At 37.9% G+C, this 19326-nt stretch overlaps 1 protein-coding gene across 1 annotated transcript in view; it reads right to left on the reverse strand.

The window, feature by feature from the left end:
• LOC118702706 (glutamyl aminopeptidase) overlaps positions 1-19326 on the reverse strand; it is a 78688-nt gene that overhangs the window by 37433 nt on the left and 21929 nt on the right. Inside the window, exons 4-8 of the mRNA XM_036408940.2 lie at positions 10623-10743; positions 7654-7808; positions 6880-6993; positions 3750-3884; positions 1577-1642 (exon numbers count right to left, since the gene is read on the reverse strand). Coding sequence (XP_036264833.1) covers positions 1577-1642; positions 3750-3884; positions 6880-6993; positions 7654-7808; positions 10623-10743 — 591 coding nt within the window. The remainder of the gene's footprint in view (positions 1-1576; positions 1643-3749; positions 3885-6879; positions 6994-7653; positions 7809-10622; positions 10744-19326) is intronic.

The raw sequence follows: 19326 nt of genomic DNA on the forward strand, positions 1-19326 counted from the left end.
GTTTGAAGCCAATGGGAAACTTACACAATGTCCTAGGGCACATATAAGCACAAGCATAAGTGGTAGCTTCCCCTTACCACCTAATGTCCAAACAGAACACTTTATTAATGGACAAAAGGAGGAAGAGGTACTCGGGTACTGTCTGAATATATCCTAAATGCTGCTCTGACTACTTTCATAGTCACCTGGGAATTTTAATATTGGGTTGAAAGGGACCATCTCCTTTCAGGGCAGTCGAGAAAATACTAATGCCACACAAGCAGACATGGTGGTACTGAGAGCTACAGGCGTGGGGGACAGGCACTGCCCTGGGAAGTCACTGCTCGGTGCTCTGCAGGAAGGCTAGCAGGGCCGCTGCTCTGACCTGTGTTCCACTTTATGGGCGGGGCACCCATCAGCACTGCTCTGCCTAGCTGCCTGGGGTGTCGGAGCAGGGAGGATGGAGATGGAAGGCAAACACCAGGAAGATGGACCATCTCCAGGCTGCAATGGGGCCTGCCTGCAGGCTGGTGAGGGACACATTGTCACTATTTTGATTATCAAAGACCCTGAGAGAATTAGCTTAGAGTAGGCTAGGAGCACAAAACCAAACAGGAGTAATAAGCTTGAGTGGGATATGTGAAATGATTTAGAAAGTTTATTGTCATTTCCATTTCTAAAGAGGAACAGGCCTTGTTTATTCACTGACACCACATAATAGGAATGTTTACATTAACCAGTTTACATTAACCATGTTTACATAAACCCACTAATAAGGAAATGGTCTTTCTAAAATCTGCAAGAGGCCGAAACCAGTTTGGCTCAGTGGATAGTGCGTCAGCCTGCGAACTGAAGGGTCCCAGGTTCGATTCCGGTCAAGGGCATGTACCTTGGTTGCGGGCACATCCCCAGTAGGGGGTGTGCAAGAGGCAGCTGATCAATGTTTCTCTCTCATTGATGTTTCTAACTCTCTATTCCTCTCTCTTCCTCTCTGTAAAAAATCAATAAAATATATTTTAAAAATGAATTAATTAAATAAAAATAAAATCTGCAAGAGAAGACTTTATCAGATAGGTCTGTATTTTTATATCATGTTGCTATAAAAGACTAAATCATCTTCCCAGACATTCACCCATGGACACCCTAACCCTCAAGCCAATGTAATGGCGTTTGGAGAGGAGGTCTTGGGAGATATTTAGGTTTAGATGGGAAACGTCCCTCTTCACCTCCCACTCCAGAGCCTCCAGAACTGTGAGAAAGTAAGTGCCTGTTGTTTAAGCTACTCAGTGTTCCTGGCAGACTCATTCACATGGGACACACACACACACACACACACACACACACATGCACACACAAAACCAACCACATAATTTGTTTAGAATACTCTGTGAAACTTTTGCCACAGGATAATTATTGATACAATGTACAGTAGGCACTTAAGTGGATGTGAAATAACTTTTTAATGTTTTGCTATGTTGCCTATCCCTGAGTAAAGAAAGTTACAATAAAAAAGATTTTCCCTTAATTACATATCTTAACATTCATCAGCCACATAGTATAGTTTGCTTTTAATATCATTAAAAATAATAAATCATACCTGACATCCTCTTTGAAAATTCTGTGGTGTTATCCAGTCTTCAATCATTCTCAGAATGGAAGCTCCCTATAATGGAAAAGAATTAGAAATTAAGCTGATAAGAGATATGTAAGGGACAAATACCAGTAATTATTATTGTGACTCATTTCATGGTCATATTTGTGAGATTTCTTGAAGATGATTCTGCTAAATTACTAGGTATAGCTTTGTTACTTTGGGGTAAAAATACCACTTTGCACACACTTGTATTGGTGCTTCTGAAATAACTTATGGATAAAGAGAAATCGAAATAAATAGCTAGCATTTCAGTGGCTTGAGGTTCAAGTAATTATTGTAGTTCACAAAATGAACCAGCAGAGGGGGCCTTTTTTAATGAAAGAGAAGGAGAGAACAGCTTATAAATACTATTCTTTCATGAATAAGGAAAGCCTTTCAGGATACAATTTTGGCTATTCATAATTTATATTAAAATACTTGAAAAAGAATTATATTTAACAGAGGGAAGCATATATTTGATAAATTGTATCAAATTACTTGATAAAGTAATTTAATATAGATATGTAATTTAGCCATAAAATCCTTTTTGGGGGGTTTTCTTTAGTCTGAAGAATTTGATAAATACCCCTGCTCTTTACATTCTTTTTCACATGTTAAAATATTAGCACTAACCTTCCCTGTTAATAAAATTTTAAATCAATTTTCAAGCAACTAACCAGAAAAATATATAATTTGGTAATTTCCCTATAAATTGAGTACTATAAATTATTTTTGTGCATAGAACAATTAGAAATTTCTATTTTTGACCTAATATCTTAAACCCATGGAGTACCCAGGACTCAGGGGGGAAAAACTGATTCAATAAATATAAACTTCCTCTTCTGAGTTATTAGAATATTCTGGATTCTAAACTTTTGTTTTAACAGAAGAATTAAAAGGAACCACTGACAGTGTGAAAGAAAAATAAATGAAAGAAGCCTGAAAAGTACCATAGGAATCATATGAGATAAAATCACAAAAAAAGATAATGCTATACATTTCAAAGACTAGTATGTAGAAGGCTGTTTCTTTCACTCAAGTCAATTTATCTAATATATAATACACTTTAATAATTATGATATTTTGTCTTCAATGAAACATTAGGTATCACTCAGACTAACAAAATGTATTAGTTGTTGGTGGCTTTTGAGCAACTTAACATAGTGGGTAAAGTCTTAAGAAGCTGAGTGGAAAATGACAAAACTGTGCTGCATTCAGGTATGGATATGTCTAGAGAAGCTATAGGATATGTTGTGGAAGAAAACGGGTAAGATAACTTTAGGTCACTGTAGACTTTTCTGCCACTTTTCATAAAATAATAATGGGTAAAACTGCCCTTTTACAACATGTTAACAAAGTCATCATTAAATCTTACCTAAAAATGAATAAAGGTAATTCCTCCAAACTGAGTTGAGTTTAAATACTCATTATAGAAGCACTAAATGATTCTACTAGAAAAGGTGTCCACATGTATGGCATTTCTTGTTGACCACATGGGCAAAACTTACTGCTTTTAAAAAAATAAAAAATAAAACCCTGACTGGTGTTTCCCAGAGGTTAGAGCATCCGCCCACACACAGAAGGATCTCAGGTTTGATCCCCATTCAAGGGCACGACACATCAGGGCTGCAGGTTTGATCCCAGCCCCAGTCCGGGTGTGTTAGGAAGACAACCAATCAATGTGTCTCTCTCACATAGATCATCCATGTTTCTTTCTTTCTTTCTTTCTCTCTCTCTCTCTCTCTCTCTCTCTCTCTCTCTCTCTCCCCACTCCCTTCCACTCTCTCTTAAAAAACATATATCCTTGGGTGAGGGTTAACTAAAAACCAAATAAAGCAATTTTAAAATTTGATGCCTCAAAGTTTAAATGTCCAATTATCAGAATGAGTACCGTTATAAACAAAAGTACAAACGCGAACTTTTAAAAAATCTGATTCAAAATCCTGAGGCATTGATCACATTGACCAGTTTCACTGAAGAGTACGAGCTTTTGACTATTCACTCAGAATAGGTTCTGCACTGTTTCTAAAGCCTATCAACATCGATGAACCACATGACCACCATTTTGTGGCATTTACTAAAAGAAAAGCCCCTGAGCAGGAAGGTGTAAGAATAATGCCCGAGTGTCCCCACCCACCTTGCTGTAGGATATTCCATCGAAAGCAGATGTTATTTCAGCTGGATTTGACACTGTGATGACAATGGGGTGTGAAGACATCAAAGAATCATCCTCTTGTACAGGTAGGACATCTTCAAGTAGCATCTGGTCCCGCTAAAATGACAGAATGAGCCAAAGAAATATAGTACTGCCCTTACACTGGTTCAGATGTCAACACAGCATGTACATAACACAAATTGAGGGAAATAAATATATAAATTATCCCAATTATTTGAAGCAAGCATTCAGTGTTCAAGTCAATCCCATCTGACGCTAATTGGCCTAACCCTGATTCCATTACCTTCTTCTATTTATACGTCCTTTGACGTTGCCTCTATATTACAGGCCAAGAAGACACAGCATCTGTGGATTCCGTCTGCTAACCTCTGCGGCTTTCAGATGTGTGCCAGATGTTTGAGTCCCTGTTTCCATATCTGTGCGAGGGGATGATGATACCATTGGCTCCCGGATTTGTTCTGAGAATTACGTGAGTAAGCATGTTGACTTAGCAAAAGTTGATGTTTGAGGTTTTTGGTGTGGTTTTTTTTTGTCAATTAATCATTGGAATTTGGGCGATATATAATTAGTTGAAGAACACATTTACTTTAGCTTTAGTTCAATTAATAATCATCGTCTCATTCCAGTCCTATTTTTTCACCAAAATTGAGTGTTGAGCTGTCCAGCCTCATAGTCTTTCTTGATTCAAAGATCATTCCTTCCATTTCCTCGATATGTAAGTTCAAACAAGTTCCCTTGCCTGTTAAATAGGTCAGTGTTTCCCAAAGTGTGGTACGCGTACCCGCAGGGGTACAGGAAGAGTTTGGTGGGGGTACATGTTGCACCGGAGTTTGGTGGGGATATGCACTGCACCGTGCTTAGCTGTGCCTAATTCTACATTCTCATGAGTACAAGGGGTACTCAGTGTTACGAAAATTATAGAAGGCGTACACATGTCAAAAGTTTGGGAAACACTGAAATAGGGTAATGATGGCATCTACTTTTTAGAATTGTGCAGCTGATTCAATGAGCTAATAGTGCATGGTAAGCAATTGGCAGTGCCTGGCATAAAGGGAAAAACCTAACGCATCTATTACTTAATGTTGATTCTTAATCAATTATATATATATATATATATATATATATATATATATATATATATTCTAAAACCTAACTTGTTAAATCACTATTAATAAAAAAAATCAAAAGCTTTATTGGTCTTATTGAATTAAAAATATCATTTTACATTTTCAGATTTTATGATTTCCTTTTATAATAGTCAAGGTCCTATTGTCAATCAAGGTAAAAACTGTGAGGAATTAAGAGCATAAAGTTTTCAAATGAGGATTCAGAAGTACAGAACTTCCAAATACCTAGAAATGTATTTATATGCAAAGTTACAGAATATTAGAGTGATGGCTGCAATCAAGGTAATTTTGACTTGGCCTTCAATTTTTTTTGCTCCAGTACAATCTTTAGGTAAGTAGACAGAATCCTGTTCTCAGTGTCAGGAAGTTTTACTCTAGTCTTAGTTGTGACAATGGAAAGTTATATTACCCCTAGCATCACATTTTCACCTGTGAAATAAGGCTCCGCTATTGTGGTACTTACCAAGCCCTCGTATGATTCATCTTTACCTGCCTTTTCCACCCACAAGACACCTATTTGGGAACTTCTTAATGACAGATATTATTTATTCAGTTTTAGGTTCTTTGTAGTGAGAGACGAATGAATGAATAAAGAATGATTGAGTTCAACTGTGTGATTAGATTTTACTTAAGAATTGCATACTAAATTCTTCTGGGATTTAATTGGTGTTTTTGAAATACTGAAATTGTAATGTTAAAGTATACTGGATTATATTTAACAATATTAAAATGTTATAATTTATTATATCTTGATGTAAGAAGGACATCAGGTTATTTTATAGAAAAGACTTTTTTTTTCTATATAGCTTAATTTCAATAAAGTATGAAACCAGCAATTTTCAGCATAGATGAGTAGTTCTCAACTAGTAGATTATATTTTTGTCCCCAGGAGACATCTAGGAATATAGGAAGGCATTTTTGGTTTTACAACTGGAATGGAAGGATAACTGGCATCTAGTAGATATAGTAGATATAAGCCCAAGACATTGCTAAATATTTTACAAGACACAGAAGAACAGCCCACAATGAAGAATTATTGTGTCCAAAATGTCAAGTTTCCTAGGTAAAAAAAAAGACACTGATGCATATTAGATTTGTAAAGAAACAATTGTTACAAATTAACTTTTTCATTTTTTAAAGTAGATTGTGGAAACTAGGGCTTCAAGCATTTATTAATAATATTGTCTTTTTATTCTATCCACTAGAGGGCAGTAGTCCATACAGTACACAACTGTAATTCTCTAATTCTACATCTACACCCGCTTTCATATATACAAACAAATAAGAATATTCTCACTGTCTAAATAGAAATACAAACAGACCTAGCTTTTTGGAAAGACATGTCTGGAGAGTTCACAGAAGCCTCTGTTCCAGGCCCCTCATATGATAGTAGTAATTGCATGTGCATTTTGGGAGCTTTTAAGCTTACAAGATAGAGAACCATGTTTTTTCATAGAAGATGGGACTGACTCAGAGAGAATATGTAACTTGCTCAAGGTCACATTCCCTGTAAAGCACCTAAGCATCTAGGATTTGAACTTGAGTTGAACTACTTAAGTTTATGCTCTTATCTCTCTACCATACTCTTTCAGCAACCTGTGTAAGGTATGTCATTCACAAAATTAGGCTTAGACATTTTTCAGAGGGTTAGCACTACAGATACTTTCTTGAACACAGAGATGGCATTGTTGAAGGCAGCTATTTTTTCCCTGCCTTGGCACATGTTCTTGAGTGACTCTATTGAGGACATCCTCAGATCCTGGTGTCAGTTGCCCTCTGGGACCTGGGCCTGGGCTCTAAGTAAGGTCCGGTGCGGTAGAGCCAGCTGGCTCCACCCCATTCTCACAGTGGAATTCCCAATTCACCACTTCCTGTGGCCCCAGATTCTGGGTCATAGTCCAAATGCTTCCATCTGCTCTGCATGAGAAAAATAGAGATTTGGAGCTTGTATGCTTAGGACTCACCATTTGCCAGTCTCTTTCTGCGTGGTTTACTCCCAAAAACTCAAAGAAGGACGCGAAGCCTTCATTCAGCCACAAGTCTTCCCACCAATCCATGGTCACAGTATTTCCAAACCACTGAAATATAAGCAATAGAGTCATAGTTAAAGTCTTGTGCCTTTGATAGAAAATCTCAGTACGTTCGTTTGTTCGTGTAAATTTTACCACTTGACACGGAAGTGGCAGGCATTCTAGCCTTTATCTCGTGATTTTAAAATGATCTTAAGTTTTCCTTCGTGTCTTGCCTTTCTTTAGGCATTCCTGGGAATATTTAAAGTCATAGGAAGTGCATTTACTAAAGGCAAAACAATGTGTCTTAAAAGTTTCAACAATAGCCAGGACCGGTTTGGCTCAATGAATAGAGCGTCGGCTTGGGGACTGAAGGGTCCCGGGTTCAATTCCGGTCAAGGGCATGTACCTTGGTTGCGGGCATATCCCCAGTAGGGGGTGTGCAAGAGGCAGCTGGTCGATGACTCTCTCTCATCGATGTTTCTAACTCTCTATCTCTCTCCCTTCCTCTCTGTATAAAATCAATAAAATATATTTTTAAAAAAACAAGTTTCAACAATAAAGAATTAAATACAAAATTTTAAAAAAAGTTTCTCTGTATAGTACAATGTTTATCAGCACTAAGAAAGACTTTCAAGCAGGATTGTTTGAGTAGGCTTATTTTTAATTTGCTAAAGTATAACTTATTTCCATTTCAAAATGAGCTAATTTGATGCTAAGATTCCATACCTGATGCACAAGTTCATGGGCAACCACAGCGGCAACCCTCTGCTTGTTGGAGGAGGCCGATTGCTGGGGGTCATACAGCAGGTTCGTTTCCCGGTACGTGATGAGTCCCCAGTTCTCCATGGCCCCGGTGCCAAAGTCTGGAATAGCGATCTTATCTATGGAAAAAGGAAGAGTCCAGTGAGAAATACATTCTTTCCATTTGTGCATAAAACTTAAAAGTTCTTTGGATGAAGGTATTTTAAAAAATCTAAAAATAACTTCTCAGTCTTCATGCACTCAAAATTTCCATGGCCCTTTTCCTGTTGGCTCCAGATAGCAATGTGTCATCATGAGTTTTAGTAACGATTTTACTAATTATACATGTTTACTAATGGCTACTCTTCGCGAGACCTCTGTAATTTTGTGTCTTTTGTCCCTCTCTGGACTTCACTTTAATTAGCTTTTTAAATAATTTTCACTTAGATAACACAGAGTATCTGTTTTGGAGACAAGCTGTGAAAAATTAAGAGAATGATGTTTTCAAAGGAGGACTTAGAAGTACAGAGCTTCCAAGTGCACAAAAATATACTTCTATCGAAGGTTACAGAATATGAGAAATATAAATTCTACTTTTTCCATAACTCTGTATAATTTGAGGTCAACCTGACTCCCTATGAATGAATAATTTACCATCCACTTGTATGTATTAAAGTAGCTGGATCAACATCGAATTGACACCCTAGCTGGTTTGGCTCAGTGGATAGAGTATCAGCCTGCAGACTGAAGGGTCCCAGATTTGATTCTGGTCAAGGGCACATGCCTGGGTTGCAGGCTCCATCCCCAGTAGGGGGCATGCAGGAGGCAGCTGTCAATGATTCTCTCTCATCATTGATGTTTCTCTCTCTTCCTCTCCCTTCCTCTTTCTTCCTCTCTGAAATCAATAAAAATATATTTCTTTAAAAAGATGGAATTGACTCAATTCTCTCTAAATTCATTTCCAGGTCTAAAATGTTGAATTTTATCAATTCCTATTTATTTTGACGGTTTTATCTTACTATTCCCAGATGATATTTTTTTTGTATGTTTTATGATTTACGAAAGGAAGGAGCGGATAGAGGTTAGAACATCGAGAGAGTATCTCAGCTGCGAACCCTACTGGGGATAGCCGCAACAGGTACATGCCTGACGGAAGAACCATTCGTCCCAAGAGCTCTTCATTAGCAACTATGCATGTGATCAATTTTGTAATCTTAAAACAGAAAATATTTTGTTTGATTACTGCACAGATTACCATCCAGTTAGTGAACTATAATAAGAATTTCTTTATCATTACATAGAATTTAAATGAGGCACATAAGTGAAAATAATTAAAATTCCATTGAATATATAAGAAAGGCATTTCCCGGTTAAAATAGAGATTCTTAAAGCTTTTTATAAAAGAATAAAAATAGATAGATCTTAAGCGGAGGTCAAGATTATGCCTATAGTTTACTTTTCATATTATCTTCATTCTTATGTTTGGTTTTTGTTTGTTTGTCTTTTTCACAAGAATACCACTTAAAAGGTAGAGAAGTATTCCCCACAAGGGCCAATATTTTCCATAGTGTTATGAAGAATTTAATTTTTTGGGGAGGGGATTAATAAACACAAAAGTCATTTCTAAGGGAAGTCTAAGATTGAGTCAATACTGAAAAGATTGGGGAAAAACTTAAAGAGTTGAAATGCATGTAGAAATACGGAGGAGGAGGAATAGGAGGATGAAAACAAGGAAGAAAAGAAGTTGTAGTATAGGTTGTAGTAGTAACTGTTACAGTGATAGTTCTTATACCAGTTGTAGTAGTTATAGTAGTAAAAATAATTGCGGCAGTAGTAGTAATTGTTGCAGTTGTAGTAGAAGTAGTAGTGGTGACGTGGTAGTCATAGTAGTTGTGACAGTAATAGTAATTGTAGCAGTTGTAGTAGTAGAAGTAGAAGTAGTAAGAGTAGTGGCTGTGGTGGTGGTGGTGGTAGTAGTAGTAGTAGTAGTGGCAGCAGTATTTGTGGAGAGAAAGGAACAAAGCAAAGAGAAGAGAGAAATAAATATGTGAGATTTCCACTTCCTAGGATTTCTTGGGTGGTACAAGTGAGATAAAGAGAAAAAAAAGTCCTTTAAATTGATATGCGGAACATTTTATTAAACATTCAGATTTTGATGAAAAGTTGTTTCTCTTCCTGTCTCCTCTATTGGTAATAGTTGCTTAGCAATCAAAAAAGAAACTGCATCTACTGCCATTGAAGAGAAAATCTATACACTGTTTAGAGCCACAGCCATTCCCATGTAGAGAATTTGGCATTCCAGTTGCTTTGCATCAAGAATGTTATCAGACATCGATATTGGTGTTCCATTTAAAGTCTTTGTTAATACCATTGAGGTTACAATAAAGAATTTCTGCTATTGATAGAAGTATCATATCAGTATCATTTTGATTTATTGATAGCTCTATTTTTATTTAAAAAATAAAACTGCTCCATCAGAAAAAAAAAAATATTTAGTGAAGGAGCACCATTGTTTTAACTGTTGAAAAATCTAGAATTAGTCCTGTGTAACAATAGAAAGACTAGATGCACATGGGACTTTGACAGCATCATTTATTCTTATTTCTCAGCTCATTGATGGTAAGGAAGCAGAGTACGCTATTGAAACCCATTGATGTAGGTTGCAATTTCTGGTCCTTCATTATCAACATCTGTAGTTTTGTGTAGTAAAATACTTTAATTTTTATTTGGAGAGAAAAGACTATATATTATCAGGAAAGAACAGAGTATAGATATTCTTGGAGGAATCCAGAATAGATCCTTCCACATCTACTAAGTATTAAACACATACTGTAGGCACACAACAAAAAGATTTAGGGATAGGTATTAACTAAGTATGATAAACCTGGAGGAAGTTAACTAACTTAAGTGAAAACAAAAACAATATTAAAAATAAGAAAATAAATGATTCTTACCTAATTTAGGAAGTGAATAATTCATAGAAAAGTATTCTTCATAATAATCAAACACAATTTGAGTTATGTTGGCAGCATATTCACCTGTGTGCTTTTGCTCTGGCTGGACATATACAGTGAGCTATTAAACAAAACACAAACATTCAGTGAAAATGATTCTCTATTTGATAAAACTTTTGAAGCAGTGGAAAGAAGGTGGGCTTTAGAGCCAAATAAGCCCAATTTGAATCTCAGTTCTGCATGGACAAGTCATGTCACATCTCTGAAACTCATGTGTAAAGCATGGCTCGCTGAGTGATGTCAATGATTAGAAATAATTTAAGATAATGCTTGGCATACTGTTTAACACATTTTTAAAATGTTCTTACACTTTTCTACTTCAAACTTATTGACATTTTAATATCTATGTATCGATGTACTAGTATAAAGCAACCTACCCACCTTCCTTCTGCTCTGTCATCTATCGATCTATCATCTATGTATCATCTATGTGTAATTTGTCTTTGGAAAATCAATCATGTGATTTTTCTCATCTAAAGAGCTCTTGGGTACATGTTTACCACTATTCTATCCATATGCCAATGACTGTTTTGATATTTTAACTATTCTATTCGAAGATTCTAAAATAAAATGATTTAAGATTTTCCTGAATGGGAGGCCTCTTGATAAGCTATAGCATTCTATAGGTCTCTAGAATATTATATTGTGACATCATTTATAAACCAACCACGTACTGATTACACCACCACCGCCGCCGCCACCACCACCACCACTATTTCTAAGCATCTATGGCCCACAATTGTCAACACAATGTTGAAAGAGGAAAAACAAAGTTGGAGTACTGATATTACCTGATTCCAAGATTTACTAAAAAGCACCAGTAATCAAGACAGTATAGCAAAAAAATAAAAATACACACATAGATCAATATAACATGCTAGTCCAGAAATAGATCCACATAAATATAATTAACCGATCTTTGATAAAGAAGCAAAGGCAATACAATGGAGCAAGACAGTTGTGTGTGTGTGTGCGTGTGTGTGTGTGTGTGTGTTTAAAACAAAATAGTGCTGGAACAACTGAATATCCACATGTAAAAAGTAATAAAATCTGGACACAAACCCTATACCATTCACAGAACTTGAAACTAGACTAAAATGTAAAATATGTAACTATAAAACTCCTAGAAGATAAAATAGAACAAAACTTAGATGATCTTGGATGTGAAAGTGACTTCTTAGATACAACACCAAAGGCATGGTCCATGAAAGAAATAATTGACAACATGGACTTCACTAAAAACTTCTGCCCTGTGAAAGACAGTGCCACGTGAGGAGACAAGCCACAACTGAGAACAAATATTTGCAAAAGACATCTCTGACAAAGGTATATTATCCAACATATACAAAACCCTGAAAACACAAGAAAACAATCAGATTAAAAAATGGACCAAAGACCTTAACAGATACCTCACCAAATAATATATCAGATGGGAAATAATATATGAAAAGATGCTCTACATCATGTATTACCAATGAGATGCAAATTAGAAGGAGATACCACTAGACACCTACAACTGCCAAAATCTGGACCACCGACAACACCAAATGATGGTGAGGATGAGGAGCCATAGGAGCTGTCATCATTGCGATGGGGAACGTAAAACCGCTTTGGAGGACAGCTTGGTAGTTCTTATAAAACATTCTCTGACCATATGATCCAGCAATCACTCTCCTTGGCATTCAACCTAAGGAGTTTAAAACATGTCCACACAAATTGTGCACAGATGTTTACACCAGCTTTATTCATAATTCCCCAAGATGTCCTCCAGTGAGTGAACGGATAAATTGTGGTACCTCTGGGAAATTATTTAGTTCTAAAAAGGAATCAGCAATGGAGCTATGAAAAGATAGGGAGGAAACATAAATGCATAATACTAAATGAGAGAAGCCAATCTGAAAAAGGCTATATCCTGTATACTAGGAATTCCAATTATGTGACATTTTGGAAGAGGCAAAATTATAGAGACAATAAGGAGATCAGTGGTTGCTTGAGGTGGGGGGTGGGGAGGAGGAAGAGATGAGCAAGTGAAGCTCAGAGGATTTTGAGAGCCTTGGAAATGCTTTGTAAATAGAAAGTACAACCAAAAATTAACCCTAAGTTTACTAAGGTAAACTACGGACCTTGGGTATCATGGTGTGTCAATGTAAGTTCATCCATGGATTTTTTTTTTTTTTTTTTTTTAAGGTATTATTTGGGGCAGTGGTATTGGTAATGGGAGAAATGGTGTATATATGGGAGCAGGGGTATATGTGAAATCTTGGTACCTTCCCTTAATTTGGTTGTAAACTATACTTAAAAAAACTGTTCTAAAAATATCTTGAAAGAAACAAGGTTTTAAAGACTTCGAATAAAATATGCTTGTGGAATTTTAAGAAAATAATTCAAAACCATCAAGCAAAACCAAAGATGCAGTCATCTCGTTAGTTCCAGCCCATATACCTAACCAGAACGGCTGCCTCATCGTTAAAGGAAAAAATTATGCCTATTTTCCTTCTTTATTATTTCAACTGCATTGCTAGTTTTGGTTTTTACTGAGGCACACATCTGGGCCATCTTTGCTTAGCAGAACAGTAGAGAGACCAGGAATTTAAAAGACAAGTTCGGAGAGGGCACACCCCTTAAATGGCCAGTGCTGGCTCTCTGCGCCCACTCCCACTGGGTACTTGACATTCTTGTTTTATCTGCTTACGTGAAAATGTGACCACTTTTGTCTCCAAAGGCAACACAACTCACTCAATGACCATCCCAACATTCTCGGAGGTTTTTGCTCTCTAATTTTTTTATTTATTTTTTTTACTTGCCATAAGTGGAGATACATTTCCCCTCTGCCCTCCTGTGGAATGACGCGCATTCTCCAGGAGGTTAAGTGAAGCTAAGGAACCAGCTGGGGGCCGCTGAACGGAGCCAAAATGATTGCTCCGTATGAAACCCAGAGCCTCCCGTGCGTGCAGGACTCCTAGGTTGCAAATGGAGCCTCTTGGAATGTTTCATCTGGGAGCTAATTAGTGTGTCAACACTCCCTCAGAATTTCCACCAGGTTGGTTCGCCGCCATTAAAAACTTCAGGAAGCGCAGCTCCTCTGGACTCAGCGCTGCACAGAATGTGTGTGTGTGGGGGGCGGGGAGATTGAGGAAGGGGAAGGGGAGATAACAGTGAGGCCTCCTACCCCACGTGGAGCAATGCAGGGGAGAAAGACAGTGGCTCTTTCTACACAGTCTTCTCCTTTCCCAGGCCAGGAGGCTCACTTCCTGCAGCAGAAGGCTGCTGAGGCCATATAATCAGGTATTCTTACTCTCCTAATTCTGCCAAGTCGTAATTCAGCACCAGGAATGCAGTGTCCTTGACTAGGACTGATATTAATGTAAATTCAGCCCAGATAAAACCAATCCCTTCCTCTTTTGTTCTGAGAAACACCACCCCACAGGAGTTACGTTCTGTTCTTAAGGTCAGGCCAATCTGCATGTCACCTGTGAGCTACGACTCTTATCTACTCTCACCTTGAAGGATCTGGGATCATATTTTATGACCATTGCTTTTATCAACTGAGCTAAGCAATCACAGGATATTAACCTCCTAAGCGTCCAGAGCCAAAGCATATCCGTGTGTCGGTCCTATGTGCCGTATAATGAGAGAGCAGGGCAGGGCGGGCGAACTCCTGACTAGAACCCTGACTCCACTGTGGGGCAGGGCGGAGTTATCCTCCATTTTGTGCAACTGGACCCTAGCCCTCACCCAACCAATCAGGGTCAGCCAAAACAGTGACATCACCACCGGAGTAAAACCCCTGGCCGGCGAAATTCGAGCTCTCTTCCGCCATGCTGTGGGCGTGAGTGGGACAGGCCCATGCTGGCATGGAAGAGACTCTTGTTTATTGCATGGGACTCGGCTCTCTGGTGGTCCTTGGGGATCACGAAGTCTGGGTGTAATAATATCACAACCCTATTTTTACTTTAAAGATGCCAACCTGGCAACAGCAAAACTCTGTGGTGTTTAGATTTGGAGATTTTAAAAAGTATCCCCCTCCGCCCAGCCTTTCTGCTCTCTGGCCTCATCTTCAGCCAGGCCCATCTGCACCCCCTTTCCTCTTTGGGCTGTACACAGAGGCTAACACCTCCATCATCTGCTAAGCCTCAGCACCGCTGTCAGTCCACGACAAAGGGTCACATAAAGGGAGTGACCGTGGCCAATCATGAGTCAGGCCTTAGGTCCATTTTTCAGATTCCTGGAGATACTCAAATGGAAGGGAGACTATTAAGAATTCCAAAACCATTATGTGACCCTTGGACAATGGTTAGACCCACTAGCTCCCCGTCTCTCAGAACAACCTAATGAAGCCATGTGCCTTCTGTACGTTCAATGATTACTAGGTCGCTAAAACCAAAACCAAGTAGAAAACCCGGTATTGTAATCATTACGAATAATTATTAGCCTTATGGAGTACTTAAAAATTTTTTTTGGAATATAGCTTTTCTCAGGTAATGTCTCACTCTACACATCAATTCTACAAACCTGACATTATTATTAATAATAGAATAGAATATTTTGCATCACTGATGATAACTTTACCCCAATCCTTTCACTAGTCCAGCTCCCACAATTATAAAATTGAAAGGGCTCTGAAAAATAAAAACTTTTTACATGTTAAAAATAAACGAAGTTAACATTACCATCTGATAGGAGGTTTTTAAAATAATCTTTCTTTTTCTCTGTGTGCAAATACTGTGCAGAAGTATTAGTTTGATTAGCATTTGAGGCCCAGAACCCACTGCAGTTAATAATACAAAATGTTTTTACTCTATTACATTGCACAAATATGAATTCCAACATTCAACTAGCTACAGGGTTTTAAATAAGGCTGTGGACCCCTAATGAAAATCTTAGTTTTAAAAATAAATTCCCTATTTGTATACATGAGAAAAAAATGAAGTCTTAAGGCAGAACTGACACTAGAATTCAGTACAAAGCTTGTTTTTACTATATCATACTGCTTCTTTTAAAAAATACATATTTTTATTTATTTCAAATAGAGAAATGGAGATGGGGAGAGATTGAAACATCACTAATAACAGAGAACCATGAATCAGCTGCCTCCTGCAGGCCCCACATTGGGGGTCGAGCCCACAATATGAGTATGTGCCTTGACCCAGCATTGACCCATGACCTCTTGGTTCATAGATTGAAGCTTAACCATGAACCACGCAGGCTGGGCCATACACTGCCTCTTTTCTCTACAGCTGCCACTGAAACCTGACTTTCTCTAGCTGCAAAATAGAGATAACAACTATCTCATAAAATTCTTGTGAGCATTAACTAAGAGTTTTATATGGCTAAGATATAATTTTACATCTTTAGCATATTTTAGTTCCTTTAGGGCTTAGTATCTTCCTTCTGCACATAGCAGGCACTCAATAAAACAATCAAGAGCACTGGTATCAATAGAGATAATCCGTAGAACTATTAACCTCCGCAATTTTCCCTGTCCGCCCTTCCCCATAGGCTACTGACTTCCAAGTTGTGGTATTCACATTACCATGAGAAACATGAGGGGAATGCAGGGGGGAGAAAAACTAAGTTTCTTCCAAACTACGCTTTTCATGACCACAATACATTTAAAAACCAAAACCATTCGATTTGCAAGAGCCTGTTTGGAAAGGCTCTTAGCAATAAAAACAGAAGACCAAGAAAAAGCAAAAGCAAACCACGGAATGTATGTTGTAAAGATAGAGTGGAAAGAGAACAGAGGAAAGTCTAGATGGCTTTGTCTCAAAAAACTTGATGACAGTCACCTTGGCAGGCGGGGGGTTAATAAGGGGGATGAGGCAAGAATCTGGAAGGGTATGTTAGGGTATGAGATGAAGGTGGCACTGAACTTGGAAAGACCATGTGAACAGACAGAAATGAGTGAGAACAGACTGCCAGCCCCAGTGCTGCTGTTCCTCCTGGTCAGAAGTGGGCCGGGGCCTGCAGGGTTCCCACCATCCCTGGGGAGCACTGCAGGTGAGCTGAGTGCTGACTCCATGTCCTCACTGCACTCATCTGCTGAGCATCTCCGACTGATAAAGGCAATCACCCATCCAGGTTTGCCTAGGAATGCCCCAAGTCTGTCGCTTGCCTGTTTCCTCCTCTTCTCATATTTAACAATTACTAACACCTCATTATTTATATTTTATAGATGATAACATGTATGGTCACACTTTACCTATTGACAACAACTTGCCCTTCTACTGCCTCTCATCCAGCAGAATTAGCACCTGTCCATCTTGTTGAGGTTTTGCAGAGTTTCATCTGAGCTGCTCACACATCTCTTTAAATGGCCTAGGACAGTGGTCGGCAAACTGCGGTTCACGAGCCACATGTGGCTCTTTGGCCCCTTGAGTGTGGCTCTTCCACAAAAATACCACGGCCTGGGAGAGTCTATTTTGAAGAAGTGGCATTAGAAGAAGTTTAAGTTTAAAAAATTTGGCTCTCAAAAGAAATTTCAGTCATTGTACCGTTGATATTTGGCTCTGTTGACTAATGAGTTTGCCGACCACTGGCCTAGGATATTTATTGCAGGGCCCCTAAAATCGCAGGTGAGGGCTTTAGTAGTCAAAGGGATGGTATGACCAACAAAGACCTGAAAGCATATTTGAGTGAAACCAGACAGCTACGTTTCTTTCACAACTTTGTTGAGGTACTGATATCTTAGCATATTTTACTCCCTTTAGGGCTTAGTATCTTCCTTCTGCACATAGTAGGCACTCAATAAAGACTGATAAAACAATCTGGTTGAAGGAACCATCTGTTTCATTATCAATGCTGAGGTAGAAGGATTGGAAAGAAAACATAATTTTATATTGCTTTTAATTCTATAAATGCATATTGAAGGTACATAGTTACTGAATGCAATATATATTTGTTTAACTTTACAAAGTTTTTGTTTTTCAAAATGGTTTTCAGTAGTGGGCAGGAAGTGAAGGGGGATAAAACTTGGTAGAAAGGAATTGTGATACATTATTTTCAGGTTTTGTTGGTGACTGCCTTAATCACAGGGTTGTGATACATTTTTTCTAAATTTTAATTTGCTCCGGACCCATAAATTATAAATATGCACAACCTTGGCTTGAGGTTTGGGTGACTGAGAACTATTTTTCTGCTGTGACTATAAATGTTGAAAACATGTTCAGAACTTTGAGTTCAGTACTCAGCTGCTATGAAACACTGTTTGAGAAGAAACCCAACGCTGGCATTTAGGATACACAAAGCATTTCTTGGCAGCTCACTTTCCATTCAAGTCAAAATTTGTTTGATGCTTGCTGATTATTATTACTGTAGTAGACATTTTTAAAAACAAAAAATAACACTTAAAATATAACTTACTCATAGAACTTATTGTTTTACTAAGATTTTATTTTCAGGTGTGCTTTTAAAATTTAAATAGAGAATAAGAATCACTAGCAATCTTCTATGGCTTCCTAAATTAAATATATTCCTTTGGAGAAAATTAGAGCCCTTAATTTAGAATAAACCAATAAAAAAAAATGAAAGAATTTAAGTACTCAATAAAATGTTATAAAATCAAAATCCTTCGGAAAACTTTAGCAAACCAAAACACACACACACACACACACACACACACACAGCCTGAGTGAAAATGGCTATGAGAGGGAAGCAAGAAAGAAGACCTAGGCAAGTTGGAGGGATTCATTCACAGGTATAATTCTAGGTGTAACTATTCAGAAACCATCCTGTGAGACCTTTTGGAAGAAGGTACAATATAATCTTTCACTGAATTACTATAATTCATATGGTTATAGCATAAACCTATTTAAATGGATAGTTTCAACCAGCATTCTCTTAGTGAACAATACTTCCCAACTTCCTCTTCTCATGAAAGCCAAGAGTTGGATAATCTGCCAGGTAACTGCTCTTTTTAGCACACCGTTCTTTTAGAAGACAAAGGTCAAATGCCCAAAGAAATTCAAGACTTAATTAGAACTCACTGTTTTTCAAGGATTGCCCTTGCCATTTAACATGTCCTGAATGGTTCTTTGGAGACTAGTGCAAAGCTTAAAATTCAAATTCCCTTTGAAAAATGAATATTCCTCCATTTGCTATAATTTGGATACAGCATAGGCAGCATACTAAAAACCTTGGTTTAGGATATCTCAGTAGCAGTCCCTACTATATCAACATTAAGGTAAATTTCCCTGGGAGCTAGTTTCACTGGCAAAGTTGCTGAGGATGTAGTTCAAATGTACCTCAGATAGCATCACAAGCCTATTAATCTAATATATATATATTAAGATTATATATATATAAGGCTAATATGAAAAGTGTTCCCACGGAAGTTCAACCAGGAGACTGGAAGTTCTATCACCCCACTATGACATGTTCTGACCACCAGGTGTGACACAGAATGAAAGAAGATCCCAGCTGGCAGCCAGAAGGAAGTCCCTGGCTGGCAGCCAGAAGGCCTAGATCAGCCCTGATTGCCAGCCAGGCCTAGGGACCCTACCCATACATGAATTTTGTGCACCAGGCCTCTAGTTTAAAATAATTTTACATATGGTAATATGGGACTCTTCCTTTTTCCTACTTGCTTTATTTCTTCCAAAAACTTAAAAATATATTAATAACTCACATTATTCTGGATTTGAAA

This window comes from Pipistrellus kuhlii, unplaced genomic scaffold (genome assembly GCF_014108245.1).
Source record: "Pipistrellus kuhlii isolate mPipKuh1 unplaced genomic scaffold, mPipKuh1.p scaffold_m20_p_1, whole genome shotgun sequence".
Taxonomy (NCBI): domain Eukaryota; kingdom Metazoa; phylum Chordata; class Mammalia; order Chiroptera; family Vespertilionidae; genus Pipistrellus; species Pipistrellus kuhlii.